The sequence below is a fragment of the Chiloscyllium plagiosum genome, unplaced genomic scaffold, assembly GCF_037043375.1.
Source record: "Chiloscyllium plagiosum isolate Xiang-an unplaced genomic scaffold, Cpla_swu_hap1 HiC_scaffold_7, whole genome shotgun sequence".
Classification (NCBI taxonomy): domain Eukaryota; kingdom Metazoa; phylum Chordata; class Chondrichthyes; order Orectolobiformes; family Hemiscylliidae; genus Chiloscyllium; species Chiloscyllium plagiosum.
In genome coordinates, this window is record NW_028270145.1 from 14,462,401 (window position 1) to 14,479,673 (window position 17,273).

Here is a 17,273-nt window from a genome sequence, read left to right on the forward strand (position 1 = left end):
AGCAGGCCATTTAGCCTCTCAAATCTGTTCTATCATTCAATGGGAAAATAATTACTTTGTGGCTTAACTCTGCATCATATCCTTTCCCCAAATCTCTTAATACCTGTGGTTACCAGGAAGCTACCAATTTCAGATTTAAAACTAACCAGAAAGCAGCATGAGCTGCCGTTTGTGGAGGAGAGCTCAAAATTTCCACCATCCCATCCCTTGCATGGAGCAGTTCAATCTAATTTTTTTTAGGCTGTATCCATTGTTAGAGAAATTAATTTGTGCAATGTACACTTTTGGCTGACCATAGTCACGTGACTTCTGCCATGACTCATTTAGAGGAGCAGCCATTAAAATATGTCACATGGAACATGATGTCGGAAATGGCCAGCTGAAGTGTTGTGAATTTTGGGAGCTGTAAGAGAGCCAGATACTCGAAGAAGCAGCAGAAGAAAGAGATGGAACAGTAACCTGCAACTTTGATTTATCGGCGTGAGTTGGAATGCCTATGAATTTTCCATTCCTTACTGCTGTAGAAATGAAATGAAAGGTGATATGAAACATACTTGGAATTTATTCCCATCTCAGTGGAAAAACTATGAAGTTACCACAGAAGAAATTAAGTAGCCGGAACAAATAAGAGTGACTCATATAGGATTCTTAAGGGGCTTGACAGGGTAAACAGTGAAGGCATGTTCCGCCTCGGGGGAGGGTCTTGGACTAGAAGGCACATCTCAGAATAAAGGGGTGCCAATAATGGAGATGAGGAGGAATTTCTTCTCTCAGAGGGGTGTGAGTCTTTGGAACTCCTTGCCACAGTGGGGGCAGAGTCCTTGTGCATTTTTAAAGCTGATCAAGACACTTTCTTGATCAATTGGGGAACCAAAGGTTACATGGAAAAATCAGGAAAATGGAAATGAAGAATGTTGCATCAGCCATGATCCTATTGAATGGAGAAGCAGGTTCAAAGGGCTGAATGGCCTATTCCTGTTCCTATTTCTTGTGGTCTTAGTAATTCAGTTGTCAATGCTAGGAAAGAGTGCTGTAATATGTATTCCATTTGAGGTCTTATTGAGGAGCAGAAAAGCCAGATTGGAGAAAGTTTGGAGCCTTGAAGGAACCCCCTACTAATGTTACTTAAGTGTTCATTGTCAGAACTCAAGGTGAGAGGGAGAATATTGATCAGCATGTGATGGCACTGATATGTCTAGCTATTATATCTGACTTAGAGCATCTGAAAGATGATCGCATCAGAGATTAGATTGTCTTAGACATAAGAACCTTGCCATGAGACCACATCAGCTGAGGACAGAGAAGCACTTTGAAAAAAGATATCAACAAGCTCTAAGGAGGTCAAGAGCATTAATGGGAGAACAGATGATGATTTGCGATGCTGGAATGCATGTTTCTTCAACGTGAATTGGCTCTAACGCCGTTGAAGAATGTAGACCTTCATTTGTAGAATGCCAACTTCCCTTACCTGTATTGGCCATAACGTGATTCTGGTCCCATTAGGTTAAATGGCACAGCTATTACGCATTTTTTTATAATGTGGGATTGCACAGGAACTGAACTATCACATTATCAGAACTGACTGTATGTTGAGGCCAAACAAGACCAAGACATTGGGAAAAAAATATATAGAAGAGGTAACAGACCAGAGTACAAGATGTAAATATTAAATAGGACACCGAACAAAAGAAACAGAAGAAGGCTTATTCAGCAATACTCTAACAGCAAGAACCAGAATCATATTGTACCCAAGTGTTCAGTTAGAAAGAAGCTAAACAAGGCTGTAAAGGTGACTGCTGGAGAGATGTCAGATAATGTCAGATGATTTAGATTAGATTAGATTACATTACAGTGTGGAAACTTGCCCTTCGGCCCAACAAGTCCACACCGACCCGCCGAAGCGAAACCCACCCATACCCCTACATTTGCCCCTTACCTAACACTACAGGCAATTTAGCAAGGCCAATTCACCTGACCTGCACATCTTTGGATTGTGGGAGGAAACCGGAGCAAACCCACGCAGACACGGGGAGAACGTGAAAACTCCACACAGTCAGTCGCCTGAGGCGGGAATTGAACCCGGGTCTCTGGCGCTGCGAGGCAGCAGTGCTAACTACTGTGCCACCGTGCCGATTCTGATAAATCACTCTACCCAATACAACAGATTGGTATCAAGTCTAAAACTGGCTTATCACAATGAGAAAGATAACTGCAGAAAGACAGCATCAAGTAAATGTGAAGTGTCTGATTCATAAGGCAACATGCACTTCACAGATCTCTGTGATTTGGCTCACGATGAACTGAAAATGAAACACTTGTAAGGTAAAGTTAAGGCGATATGATGGAATGATATTCATATCAAAAGGACAAAGGAAGCAAAGAGCTCAATGCAATGGGAAGAATGAAGACCTCCAGTTCCGGATAGTAGACACTAAGCTTTCATCTCCAGGGAAGCAAGTCTAAAGCTGGATTGGTAATACTGCTAGAAAAAAATTGCAGCATTTCACAGGTTCATTAACCGATGAACAGATGCCCAGAGGATTTTTGTTGTTGTGTTGCCATAGTCTTACCAGACCATAGGGACTGCTCTCCCATTCGAGAAAAATGTGATTGGTGACGATTTAACCTGAAGGCCATCAGACTCAGGCGAGGGAAGACAGTGAGAAGGAGAGTCCTTCATGATAACCTCAATGCAGTGATGGGAATTGATCCCAAACTGTTGGCATCACACTGCTCTGTAAACCAACAAGCCAACTGAACTAAACCAATTCACCACCAGAGGATTACCAAGATGTTTTTCCAGGTATTGGATTCATTCATAGTGATTATCATCTCAAAGTGTATGATTTGTGAGGCCAGCTTACCACCTGCTGAGGAGAGTTTCACTTAGCCTCACGTTCAGCCTGCAAAACAAGATAAAGACTGTTAGGGCCTTACCAACCCAACAGGTCCTGAAGAAAGGAAAGAAGGGTAAGAAGGCCAATAATTGTTCATTGAGGAGCTGTCAGCTGGTGACAAGCACATGAAAGTAGAGGAAGCAGCCATTGAGGAATGGCTGAAGAGGAAACATAAGAAAATAAAACAGAACAGGAAGGAAAAAGATGCAGTTGAAGAAATCTGAAGTTACATACTTAGGTCATGTATTGGTAGTGAAAGGACTTTGCTTGGATCCTGGCAAGCTGAGAGCTGTAGTAGTAATGGAGGAAGTGAACAGATGTGAAATTAGTACAATGAATCATTGGGATTGCTAACACATATACCATATTATCACAATGTGAACTTCTCTGCAAACTCACTGCTTAAAATGTGCGGTGGTATTGGGACACCAAACAAGAAGCAACGTCCACTTGAATCAAACCAGCAACAACACTGCAACATTTTAAACCACAGAGATATTGAATCTGAAATATGAGTAACTTGCTCTGAGTCAAGCACATTATTTTATTTATGGGTTGTGGGCCTTGTTGGCTGGGCCAGCATTTATTGTCCATCCCTAATTGCCCAAAGTTCAGTTAAGAGTCAACCACATTGCTCTGGGTCTGGAGATACATTTAGGTCAGATGGGTAAGTCTTCTTCCCTAAAGGATAGTAGTGAAACAGATGTTTTTTTCTTGACAATCAGCAACAATTTCATGGTCATCTTTAGATTCTTAATTCCAAACGTTTTAACTGAATTCAAATTCCATCATTTGCCATGGTGGGTCTCAATCATGGGTACCCAAAACATGACCTGGGTTTCTGAATTAATAGTCTAATGATGATACCACTGGGCCATCACCTCCCTTCAACTATGGATGGAGGGGAAGGAGTAGACTTTATGATTAAAGATGCAGAGTACACATTAAACATTTCAACTACAGCTTCTACATCCACACATTCAATATTGATGTAGAAGACTTTTCTGTTCCTTTTTAAGTTACCTGCTAGGCTCCTTCTCACGTTCTCTTTTTGCTTCTGTTATTTATTTTACAACTCCCTGATGAACTTTTTATACTGGGCATATGTCTCAACTGTATCATCACCCTAACATCTACCCTCTTTCTGCTTCATTACTTTCTTCATTCAGGGATTTACACATTTGTTTATCCTATCTTTTTCCCATGTGGAAATCTAACTTGCCTGAACCATATTTTCTTTAAAGGAAGTCCATTGTTCAGTTACAGTTTGCCTGCCAATCTTTAATTCCAGTTTATTTAGGAATCCATTCTCAAATTCAGTATTTTTACTTTAGTTTGCTCTTCACCTTTTTCCAATGTTAACTTAAATCTTATGGTTATTCTTCCCCAAATGTTTTCAAACTGATATCTGGTACACCTGACACTTTAGAACTAGTTCTAGCAATGTCTCCTTATTTTATTGGAACAGAAACATATTGACTCAGAAACTTCATCTGTACACACTTCTGAATCTCGAATGCTTCCATTACTATCTCAATTCGTCCAAATCAGCATACCTGAAACACCTCATGATCATTCTCCTATAGTTTATGCACCACTTTGTAATTTCCCTTAATATATACTTATTTTTATCTGTCTACATCCACTAGTGCATTGATAACTATATTGTTCCTTCACTCTAACTTGGTAGATTATTCCTTGACTCCACCAGGCCATACTCTTTTTCTAACAATGTAATATTCTCCTTGGGCAGTACAACATCCTCCTTACTCTATCCTTACTTACCTTTACTGAATAATACAGAGTGTATTTTCACCATGAGGAAGTGCTTCTGCATCCTTCTAAAATGGTTGATGAGCCTGCAATTGACAAGTCATATCCCCAATATGGAACTTTCCATTCTCTCAGGAATGGGAATAGGATTGAGTTGAGATCGACACATGCCACTCACAGAGGCAGATAATCATTTAAATCAAGTGGGATTTTGATAGTCCAGCACTGTGAAACCTGAAGTGTGCAGAATAGATCTTGTAAAAGCAGATCTGAACATTGTGCATTTAGATAGATAGCCAGTATACCCATTTGGAAAGGTTGCATATTCCTCTGGATATGGTCCCAGGATACCTTTGGAGGGCAGGATGTCCAGTAACTTTAGGTGAGGTAGAGTACCCTTAGGAATGGTTAAAGATAGACTTGAATGGGCATAAAAGGTGCATCAACTCATTAACCATCTAATTCATTGGAATTGTCAAAAGTGCTGTCAAAATGTTAAGAGAAATTGTTCAGAGGACCTGCCAGAGTGTCAAGAGGATGTCACGAACACCTCTCAAAAACAACTGTCAAAATGATCTGTCAAAGTAATTAAAAGTCCCTCTTTTTAAACCTTTTGAAAATGTCTGATATGTTGAGAAACATGATTGCTTGGTATTTCATTACATCTATTGACATAAGCCTGATGTTTCATTATTAGATTACTGCTGCATGATTTCACCCATTATCACAATAAGTTATCTGCCATTTCATAGTTTGATAAACAGTTCCAAATGGTTATAGCTCTGTGAAGTGGAACTGTAAAGTAATTCCAATGTACGTTGTTAAAATGGGTGGTACACTTGAATGGAATGATTATTCTGAAAAGGTATTATGTAGCTGAAGGAATGTGAATGCAGTAAGTGGGGTTTTTATAAATATGATTGTTTTATTTTGCAAAATAGTGGAGGCTGGAACAGACATTTTGTAAAACATTTAATAGAACTTTTTCAATCTCAAGAATACAGCACAATGTTGTAGATGCCCAGTATTCTGAAATAAGAACAAAAAAAGCAGGAAAATAACTCAGAAGATCAGGCAACATAGACAGAGAGAGAGAATTAACATTTGAAAGTGATGACCATTCATCAGAACCTTTCAGTGAAACAAAAGATTAAGTCTGACTCTCTCCAAAGATGTTGGATGACCTGCTGAGTTTTCCTAATTCCCTTACGTTCTTATTTATATTATATCATTTCTGTACAGATTTAGAAGTCTGCCTATATATTGAGGTGGTGTGGCAGATGTAAGGTCAAAGTGTAGTGGATGGGGGCCATGAGATAGCTTTAATTAGGCATAGAAACTGTGGAAAGTCAAAGGGCCAAAAGTTCACATATATATTCCAGAGGTCATGGAGGTTATGTAAAAGATGAAAGGTGGCATGGATTACCTGTGTGAGGTGTACAAAGTTAAAAATCACACAACTCCAGGTTATAGTCCAACAGGTTTAATTGGAAGCACACTAGCTTTCGGAGCGCTGCTCCTTCATCAGCGACGCTCTGAAAGCTAGTTGCTTCCAATTAAACCTGTTGGATTATAACCTGGTGTTGTGTGATTTTTAACTTTGTACACCCCAGTCCACCACTGGCAACTCCAAATTATGGGTGAGGTGTGTGGGTGTGTGTTTAGAAAGTGAGGATTGGGTGCTTGGATGCCAAGGCAAGCCCACACCAAGCATCCTCCATTCCTGATCCATAATTGTCCAGCCCAAGTTCCAGTATAGCTCACTCATCTTTCAACCTGGACTGAAAACTAATGTCCGAGTAGCCATTTTTAAAAGTAAGGTAGACGTAGCCCAGAATTCTTCCGATTCTCTGTTCCTAACCTGTATCCAGGTCCTTGTATCAAGGGATATTTCATACACAGTCCGACTCACTTTTGAGACAAGTCTCCACTATTACCATGACACTTATCCCTGTACGTGCCTACAACTTACTAACTCTAATTACCACACTTCATGGACTTACATACTTGCGCTGTAAATCTAATTTAGACCATATTCTCTTTTGCATTGACCTCACCTAATATCTTATTGCTAAGATCATATCAAATAGGAACAGGATAGGCCACTCCGCTCCTTGAGCCTGCTCTGCCCCTCACTAGGATCAGGACTAATCTGACATTCCATACATCTACGTTCCTGCATTTTCCCTGCTGATCAAAAGTCAATCTATCTTTTTCAGCCTTAAATATACACAGAATGCCCACTATGTTTTAACCTAGTTCCATCTTCTGCTCACAATCTTTTACGCACCTTGTTTATTCTTCCTGGTGCATCATGGATCCTAGTCTCCCTGTCAAGTTGACTTTAACCTTCCACAACAGCACGCAAAAAACACCCCGTGAGATTATTTGTCCTGGTACTGTCCAGCCTGTCCCATTACCCCCCAAGAACTAATCTTAATGCCCCAAGATTCTAATTCCTCCCTCCTACTCGGTCTGTCTAACCATACATTCATCTTCCCTATTCAACTATTCATTTAATCACTAGTTGAAATAGTGCCTGCTTGGCTAAAGTAAGAAAAAAGAAAAAAGTTTCTCCATCATTATTTTATATATATATATCTTGCACACATATATGCTTGATTTTGTTTCATTATCACTGCACAAAAATGTTTAGAGGATGACTCAATTTACTTGTTCCAGACAGCGATAAAAGAGATATCGTTTTCCTCATTGACGGTTCTGCTAAAATTGGAAAAGGATTTCCAAACGTTCGTAAGTTTATGATGAGAATGGTGGATAATTTTGATACTGGAGCAGAGAAAGTTCAATTTGCTGCTGTACAGTTCAGTGAGAGTCCAAGGACTGAGTTCTTTCTTAATACCCACTCAACCAAGAAGCAAGTTCTGGCTGCAGTTAAGAAACTCAAGCTAAAACGTGGCAAAAAAATCAACATTGGCCGAGCACTGGACCATGTCATAAAGAATGTGTTCACAAGCTCAGCAGGAAGCAGAGTGGATAATGCTATTCCACAGATTCTATTGCTTCTTACTTCGGGAAAATCCCGTGATGATATTTCGCAGCAGGCAGAGAAACTGAGGAAACTGGGAATCGTACTTTTTGCGATTGGCCTGAGGGATGCTGATCGATCAGTGCTTGAGCCGATGGCATATTCTGACAGCTTGGCCTTTCCTGTGAAGAGCTTCCAAGGTTTGCTTAACATTGAGAATCGGATCCAGCAGATAATGAAAACAGTGGCGGTGCAGGTCGTTGAGACGCCTGTCTAAGGTATTTAGACAACATTTTTTTCCTGACTGACCATGGGTAGAATTATTCAGTTGGGTAAGAGGCAAGATAATAGAAAAAAATAAGTGCGCTGACTAATGTTTGAGCTGCTTTGCTTAATGTTCAGATTGGACCGAAGGAGATTTTACCTGCAGTCTCAGCCATGTTAATACAAGTGCTTTCAGGATCTGTGAATTAGCAACTAAAAAAAATTTTCCCCTGATCACTATCCAATGACTAAAGTAGAAATTACAAAACCATCCCCAACCCTGTTACCTCCAGTCTATAATCGGTTTTGACTCTCTTCTGATTGCATTTAATTTCATTCTCTTCAACCTTTCGGACGTTGTATGCCATCAGTTGTGTTCTGTAGTTTATCATATTAATACCTTAATCTGAAAAACATATTTATTTATATATTGTGATCTGAGTGGAGTCCAGAACTAGAGGGCATAGGTTTAGGGTGAGAGGGGAAAGATATAAAAGAGACCTAAGGGGCAACTTTTTCATGCAGCGGGTGGTACGTGTGTGGAATGAGCTGCCAGGGGATGTGGTGGAGGCTGATATAATTGCAACATTTAAGAGGCATTTGGATGGGTATATGAATAGGAAGGGTTTGGAGGGATACGGGCCGGGTGCTGGCAGGTGGGATTAGATTGGGTTGGGATATCTGGTCGGCATGGACGGGTTGGACCAAAGGGTCTGTATCCATGCTGTACATCTCTATGACTCTATGACTCTATGTAATAACTGAAAAAGAAATCTGCAAGATGTAGCAATATATGTTACAAATAACCAAAAATTAAGTTAGAACTAAAATGTTAGGAATATGAGTGTGTTAAAAGAATGGTTTTATCGCAGATGCATTGGGTTGTTTGAAACTTCATAAAAGTTACAATCTAATGAGAAATGCACTCATATGTAAATGCTAAAAATAAAACTTTGAGAATGAACAGTTGTGCAATTCATGCCAAATGAATCATATTCCAGTGTTAGCCCGCAACATTTTATTGCCATTGAAACTGTAGGTGAAACAAATGAATGTTAATTAAAGTGTATCAAATTAAATGCAGACATTTCCTTTGCCTAGGTTTCTGTAAAAGGTATTTTATTACTTAAGATCCCCACAAGTTTCAACATGAACAACTATGGGGAAAGACTAGCTATTATGTCTGAACCTTGTCAATCTGAGCTGGTCAGCTAATGCCCTGCTCAGCATTGATTCCTTGAGAGGATCCCAGGCTCTTTTGTCAATTCTCTCACTGAATTCTGCATCAGTTTGGAATGCAGGATGAAAAGCTTGAAACTGCTACTCCTGGGAGTGCCAGAGTTAGCACATCTGTGACGTTTTAGATTTAGGTTGCTTTTGATTGTTGTAGGCATACCCTGCACTATTGAAGAAAAGAGCCAATGTCTTTATTGGGAGGGGGGGGGCTCCCTATATTTTCTCTTCCTCTCTCACTTGCCCATGAAAGAAAACATGTTGGAAGCAGGGCACCAGAACCGAACTAGTGTTTCAGTGGTGTACTTTTCAGCAATCTTTTTGTGTTCTCATCAATAGCTGCACTCGAAACATAAAAACGGGTTTTATTCCTTTGTGAATAATAATGATCTACTCTGTATTTCCAACATATTCTGTGTTTATTTTAAAAATTCCACCATTTTTCATGACATTTTCAACATCCAGGTGGCACAGTGGCTCGGGTGGATTGGGGGCGGAGTGCAGCACAGTGGTTCATTGGTTAGCACTGCTGCCTCACAGCGCCCAGGGACCTAGGCTCAATTCTCGTCCCCCCCACCAACTGTGCGGGTTTCCTCTGGGTGCTCTGGTTTCCTCCCACAGTCCAAAGATGTGCAGATTAGGTGACTTGGACATACTAAATTGTCCCAGGGATCTGCAGACTAAATGGGTTAGCCATCGGGAATGTAAGGATGAGGTGGGTCTGTTCTTCAGTGGGTCAGTCTGGACTTGATGGGCTGAATGGCTTCTATACTGTAGGGGTTCTATGATCCCACCACACCTCTGGTTATTGGATTGGTAAATATGCTGTGAGCTGAATCCTGACTGGGCAGTAAAATATCTACCACTTTAAACACAGTCTCCAGCACTGCTAATTAGTACCTTATAAATGAACTAATTCCTTTTCTTTCTTCCACAGATTACTAGCTAACATTGCAGACAGATGTGCCTGTGGATTTATTGCCTTGTAATTTTCAAGCTCTGAGCACATCTTGTAACTCCAGCAATAGAAAAAAGATCCAGGAGTACTGAATTAATTAATGATTCAAACAGGAAGTCGAGCAACAGGATTATCTTCACTTTAAACCACCACTTTGATAACTCCTAGTAACTGCTGTAGTTATTGTAAAATTATATCATGATTAGCAGTTTATCTTATACAACTATGTACACTTATTAAAATATTGGAGTGCATGACATGTGTTGCATGGTACCAAGTGGTTTCAATATGCACATAAATGTAAGGAACATGTACTGTGCTACAATTAATCCCATTCTGAGTGATTAAGCATTTTGCTTTTGTTCAAGTGTATTAGTTTATGAACATTCTTGTTGGTTACTTAAATAAAAAAAGTGAAACATAAGTTACAATGAGTGTCACAAAGGAAGCCACTTAAATATAGATGTGTGTGTTTATTTCTTTCTCAGTGTTACTTTTTACCTGAAATATATTTGTTTGAAAAGAGTTGCTGAGATTGTTTAAGGAATTAGCTCACTCAGGGTCTAAGCTAACAGCGGCAAGGAACAGAATTGGAAGAAATCATCATGCCAGCACCATTTTCCTCTGGTCCCTGGGTTTGTAGAAAGCTCAGAAAGCTTTGTGGCACAGAAGTAATGACTCTATCTCTGGGCCAAGAGCGTGGATTCAGGGCTCATTTGCGCCAGAGGTTTATCATAACATGTCTGAATAACTTGATTAAAATATCCATAAATGTCCTTGTTCTGCTGGCTGCAAGGTACCTATTCCCAGCTTATTACAGGCTCAGAGCATGGAGATTGAATGTTGCAGTGGCTCACAGTGCTAGGGTTCAATTCCAGCCTTGTGCAATTGTCTGTGTGGAGTTTACACGTTCTATACGTTCTACCTGTGTCCGTGTGGGTTTCCTCCAGGTACTCTGGTTACCTCCCACAAACCAAAGATGTGCAGGTTAGGTGGAATTAGCCGTGAGAAATGCAGGGTTGCAGATATGGGGTGGGTCTGGGTGAGATGATCTTTGGAGGTTCAGTGTGGACCTGATGGGCTGAATGGCCTGCTTTCACACTGTCAGGAACTAAATAGTTAATCTTCTCCAAGTGAGGGGACAGGTAGCATGAGAAATGGAAAAGGCACGTGACTGCATTGGCAGGTGGTTTCCTGAAGCTGGGAGAAATTCATTTGGACAGGGCAGAATAGAACAGTTTGCCAGTGTGCCTGTAAAATGAGGAAATACTCCATTTCCCAAAGTGAGCAACTCTTGATAAAATGAGCTCTTTCTTCCTATTTTGTTTTACCCCAGCCACCCTAGTCTGAGAAACAAGAAGCATAAATAAAATGAGGAAAGTAAGCTGAGTAATGAAATCCCTACGGGAGTTAATTTCCATGTTAATTGTTCCTCCAATTGTGGTCAGAGATTCTCGCCTAATTCCTTGCAGCAATATCACAGCTTTCCTGGTGCTTAGTCATAAGCAGGGGATGGCATAGTCCCCAGTCCCCACCAATCTGAGGTTGAAACCTGTTCCTTACTTGGCTATGATGGTCAAGTCGTGGAATCCAGAGCGCCTGATATTCAGGCTACAATTCCGAATACCAATGGGAAAAAGCTAATTACAAAGTTCCTGGTTCCCATTCTTAAGGAGGACATGGGATGCGTGTCATGCTCTTTCTGAACAGGAACCCTGCATCCCTGGAGTTTGTTGTTTTTCCTGGAAGTTTGGGTTGAAGTACAGCTGAGATTTCATGTAAGTGAGGGCCATCAACCATAAGACCAAAAGATGTAGCAGCAGAATTAGGCCATTCGGTCCATCGAATCTGCTCTGCCATACCTTCATGGCTGATATTTTACAGTGAAAGAATCAGGATTAATGTTCCATAGGATTTATGGTCCTTAACAAATTAGCCTCTTAAATGCTATATAGATTGGGGACAACAATTTCTATTTAAAAGGTGTATTTAACAGAGTAAAATATCATAAGATTCTTTACTGGTGTATTTTCAAATTAAATTTGACACAAGTACATGATTTATAAAAAACGGTTTGGTCCAAAGAATGGTTTTAAGAAATAACTTAAAGATAAAATCAGGTGAAGAAGTTTAGAAAGGAAATTCAAAAACTATGGCCATCCAGAGACACTCATGTGCCACGAGAGAATAAAAAAAGGTACATGTCTCAGAGGGTCTTAGAGTTGGGCCCATGGACAAATTTGTAAACAGGGATGCTAATTTTGAAAGTGAGGCACGTTTACTGAAGGTAGTGTTGGCCAGTGAGCACAGGGGTCATGAGAAAAAGGACTTATTGCAAGTTAGGACATGGCAGCAGAAGATTTGATTTCAAATTTATGAAGAATGGAAGATGGTATGAAAGTCAGGAGAGCATTAAATAGTCATGCCCAGGGGGATCAAAGGTATGGATAAGTAAGTCAGGTGGTGGTAAATCTATGACTCTATGAGGTAGAGTTGGGTGCAGGCAGTTTACACATGCATTTTAACTTAAGGTTTTCCAATAATCTCTCCGAGGTGCAACATGGTGAAAGAAATAGGAGCAAATCACAGAACAATTCTTGGAGAATGCTAGATGGTAACGGATTGGAAATTGAAACTATTGTAAGCAATTCTTTGGATACATCAAGACACATTAAAAAGGAACCTTCCAAGGTCAGACCGATCCAGTTGGAGAACAGAGGAGAACACATTTGGTGAAGTGGTCAACTTGGCACATTAGGCTTGGCAGGGAGATACTATCTTCACTGACATTGGAGAATGAAATAATTTGAAGTCCTCTTGACATACATCAAATCCACAAGACAAATAAAGCTTTCTAGGAGAAAGTGAGAACTGCAGATGCTGGAGATCCGGGTCGAGAGTGTAGTGCTGGAAAAGCACAGCAGGTCAGGTAACATCCGAGGAGCAGGAGAATCCACGTTTTGGGTGTAAGCCCTCCAGCCTAGCACCCAAGTGCAATCTCATTTCTCTTCATTAATGTAACCTATACCAAATAGAACATTCTTTTTGTCGATCTTTTTGCAGTATTGCGGTACTCAGTACTGCTTTTTGCCAGTTAAGCTATAAAGGCTGGGTCTTCAACATCATGATATTGGGTTGTTCAAGACATTTGAAGTGCATATTGTGACCTCTCATCACATCAATGATCGTGAGCTGAACTTTCATTATTATCATATTATTTTCCTAGAGAATTTTAATGACTGGCAGTTTATGTGAGGCAAAGACCACATCATTAGTCCTATTCAGGTAAGACATTTTGTGAGTTCGTGAAGGGCCATCCCTGCCTGTGAAGCTGTGTAGAGCTCCCACTGACTTGGGAAATAGAATTGTTACAGAATAAATCAAACTGTTACAAAAATGCTCAATTTTATCAATTGAGATCCTCATATTTTGAGAAATATGTACTCCAAAAGGGATAGAAGGAAGGAAGGTGAGAAAACATAGTGGAGAGAAAACTAGGGATGGAGCAGGGAAGGAATAAGTGGTATTATTTATAAATATTTTCTAATCAAATCATTCAGATATATTATTATTATTACATATCTCTGCGGTGATGGGATCAGAACTCAGAATTCTTAGAGCCTGCTATTATTTTTACTGTTTAAAATTTAAGTGTAAACACACTTTGCTCATTTTACATCTTAGATTTTCTGCTCCTCTGACTCCCTCTGCTGACATTTTCCACAGAAGCAACAAATTACTTTCAGGTTTGTTTCCAGGACATTAACAGCAATCCAGGACCTTAGTGAATATTATTCTGATGTACATTGAGATGACAAGACCTAATTCTGTCCATTCCACACATACACATGCACACTGTCCAGCAAGGTTAAAAGAAATGAAAAGCAGTAAACACAGCTATTCTTATCTTCTTCATGGGCATTCAGGCTAAATGTAATAAACAAGACAATGTCCTCACTGCAAACAGCAAACTAAGAGGCCCTTAGGGCACATGTCATTGAGAAGAAATATATTTCCCTACTTTGTGATCAGTTGGTCCCAATGCATAAATGCAACATATGTATAATAAAATAGTTAGTCAAGGCCAACTAGACATAGCCAATACAATGAGAATGAACAAAAAGGTGATAACTCATTATCGGGTAAATTCCTTTCTGTGTCTACACAGTCAATGTGGTTTTAAGAAGAAATTCTCTTTCATTCCATTTATGACTGGGTATTAAATATCCTAAAAATTGCTACATTACCAGGCCTGTATGATGAGATTTCTCTATGTCCATTTTTGGTCACAAGGTGGCTCCTGCTCAGGATCTCAGTCCATTGCTTTGATTTCCTCCTTTTGCTTTTCTATTATCTGTGACCCTACTAAATGTCTCATACTTGTCATCATGCCTCCAGGGTAAAATGACCTTACTTTTAGCATTTTCAATCCTTTCCCGCTGCCATTCTGGAATTGATTCATTAAAATGCAAGAAAATAGAGCAGAACTGGAACTTCAGCCTGCTTCACCATTCGACAAGATCACAGCAAATCTGACAGTGGTCTCAATAGTAGTTTCTCCTCTACTCCCATGCCCTTTGACTCCCTTATCAATCAGGAACCTACTGAACTCAGCCTGAAAAATGTCTTGATTGCTTTCTGAGAAAAAGAATGCCACAGCATAACAGCCCTCTAAGAAAATGAATCTTCATATCAGCTTTAAATGAGAAAACCCTAATTTTTGAACTGTGTGCCCTAGTTCGATACTTCTCCATGAGTAAGGGGACCAAGACTGGACCCAGTATCCAAACGCAGCCTCACCCAGGCTGTTTATAGCTATAGATATGTGTCCCTACTTTCATACTGATCCACCTTAGAATAAATGTCAACTTGCTGAGATTGTTTAAAGAATTAGCTCACTCAAGGTCTAAGGCTATCAGCGGCATGCGTCATATCTGACTCTGGCTCCATCTTACCACATGCAGTTCCCAGAACAAACTGCCACTTAGAAGATAACTGCCAAAAGACTGGCATCCCTTATGCCCATACCATCTTTGAGATGGCACTGTGTACATGAGAGGTAGCCTGTCTGTGTTCTGTATGTTGCACAAAACTGCATGTCTATATAACGGTACCTAGAGCCTTTGGCTCTGGCTGAAGTAGTAATGCACTAACAGGCATAGCAAAGCAATGCAAGGCTTCGATCCTGTTGGCAGGGACATGTGAGCTAACAGAGTGAGCACTACAAGAGCAAGTGAATAGCCTTGAAATGTACTCTCATCCAATCCATGAGCTGTATTGCTCTCTGTCAGTGCAATGTATCCTTGTTGTAGTCTTTCAACGCCATGCACCTTGCAACACGTGTCTACGTTTCCGAAGTGGCCTACAACTGTATTGGACAGTGATGGATGTGAAGGATTGGCACATACAAAATGTCAATTTTCATGGACGAGGGGTTGCACTTGACTGTTGCCCAAGTATTGAGCCCTGAGATTTGTTCATGCACAACATTCTTCAGTGCAAGTAGAGAGCAAATTAACCAGGTACCTGCTCTGGTGTCGGTGTCAATTTTCTCGATATGGACCTTGTTTGATGAGTTTGGTAAAATGGAAAATTCAACAATGGTGGAGTCGGTTGGGCATTTAACAAGTCCCCTCAACTGCCAAGTGAGAATCCAACACTCTGTTTTTGGAAAACATGTAAGGTGGGCTTGCCAGATAGTCCATCTGAATCTGCCACAAAACTTATCCCAGCCCACATCATTCAGACCTCTATAAGATTATGCCCTTCACATTCTCTTCATAACTTCCTTTCCCATCAGCATTGTTAGTTGTTATACATTTAGTTCATTCATGAAACCCTAAATATTTATCCCTTTGGATCATAGAGTCATAGAGATGTACAGCACGGTCCCACTCGTCCATGCCAGATATTCCAACCCAATCTTGTCCCACCTCCCAACACCTGGCCCATATCCTTCCAAACCCTTCCTATTCATATACCCATCCAGATGCCTTTTAAATGTTGCAATTGTACAAGACTCCACCACTTCATCTGGCAGCCCATTCTGCAAACGCACCACCCTCTGTGTGAAAAAGTTGCCCCTTAGGTCTCTTTTATATCTTTCCCCTCTCATCCTAAACCTATGCCCTGTAGTTCTGGACTCCCCCATCCCAGGGAAAAGACTTCGTCTATTTACCCTATCCATGCCCCTCATGAGTTAAGAAACCTCAATATGGTCACCCCACAGCTTCCGACACTCCAGGGAAAACAGCCCCAGCCTATTCAACATCTCCCTCAAATCCTCCAACCCTGACAACATCCTTGTAAATCTTTTCTGAACCCTTTCAAGTTTCACAAAGTCCTTCTGATAGGAAGGAGACCAGAATTGCACGCAATATTCCAACAGTGACCTAACCAAAGTTATGTACAGCCGCAACATGACCTCCCGACTCCTGTACTCAATACTCTGACAAATAAAGGAAAGCATACCAAACGCCTTCTTCACTATCCTACCTACCTGCGACTCCACTTTCAAGGAGCTACGAACTTGCACTCCAAGGTCTCTTTGTTCAGCAACACTCCTTAGGACCTTACCATTCAGTGTAAATGTCCTGCTAAGATTTGCTTTCCCAAAATGCAGCACCTTGCATTTATCTAAGTTAAACTCCATCTGCCACTCCTCAGCCCATTGGCTCACCTGATCAAGATCCTGTTGTAATCTGAGGTAACCCTCTTCGCTGTCCACTACACCTCCAACTTTGGTGTCATCTGCAAACTTACTAGCTATACCTCTTAAGCTCACATCCAAATCATTTATATAAATGACAAACATGAGTAGACCTAGCATCAATTCTTGGGGCACACCACTGGTCACAGGCCTCCAGTCTGAAAAACAACCCTCCACCATCACCCTCTGTCATCTACTTGTGAGCCAGTTCTGTTTCCAAATGGCTACTTCTCCCTGTATTCCATGAGATCTAACCTTGTTAACCAATCTCCCATGGGAAACCTTGTTGAACACCTTACTGAAGTCCATGCAGATCATGTTTACCACTCTGCTTTCATCAATCCTCTTCAACAAACTCAATCAAGTTTGTGAGACATGATTTTCCATGCACAAAGCTACATTGAGTATCCCTAATCAGTCCTTGCCTTTCCAAATACATGTACATCCTGT

At 40.6% G+C, this 17,273-nt stretch overlaps 1 protein-coding gene across 2 annotated transcripts in view; it reads left to right on the plus strand.

Moving 5' to 3' along the window:
- LOC122551334 (collagen alpha-3(VI) chain) overlaps positions 1-10,545 on the plus strand; it is a 58,943-nt gene extending 48,398 nt beyond the window's left edge. For both annotated transcript variants that reach the window (XM_087988752.1, XM_087988753.1), the window contains 2 exons: positions 7,353-7,937; positions 10,094-10,545. In XM_087988752.1, the coding sequence (XP_087844878.1) occupies positions 7,353-7,936 (584 nt within the window). In that variant the 3' untranslated portion in view covers position 7,937; positions 10,094-10,545. The remainder of the gene's footprint in view (positions 1-7,352; positions 7,938-10,093) is intronic.
- Positions 10,546-17,273: the final 6,728 nt, after the last annotated feature.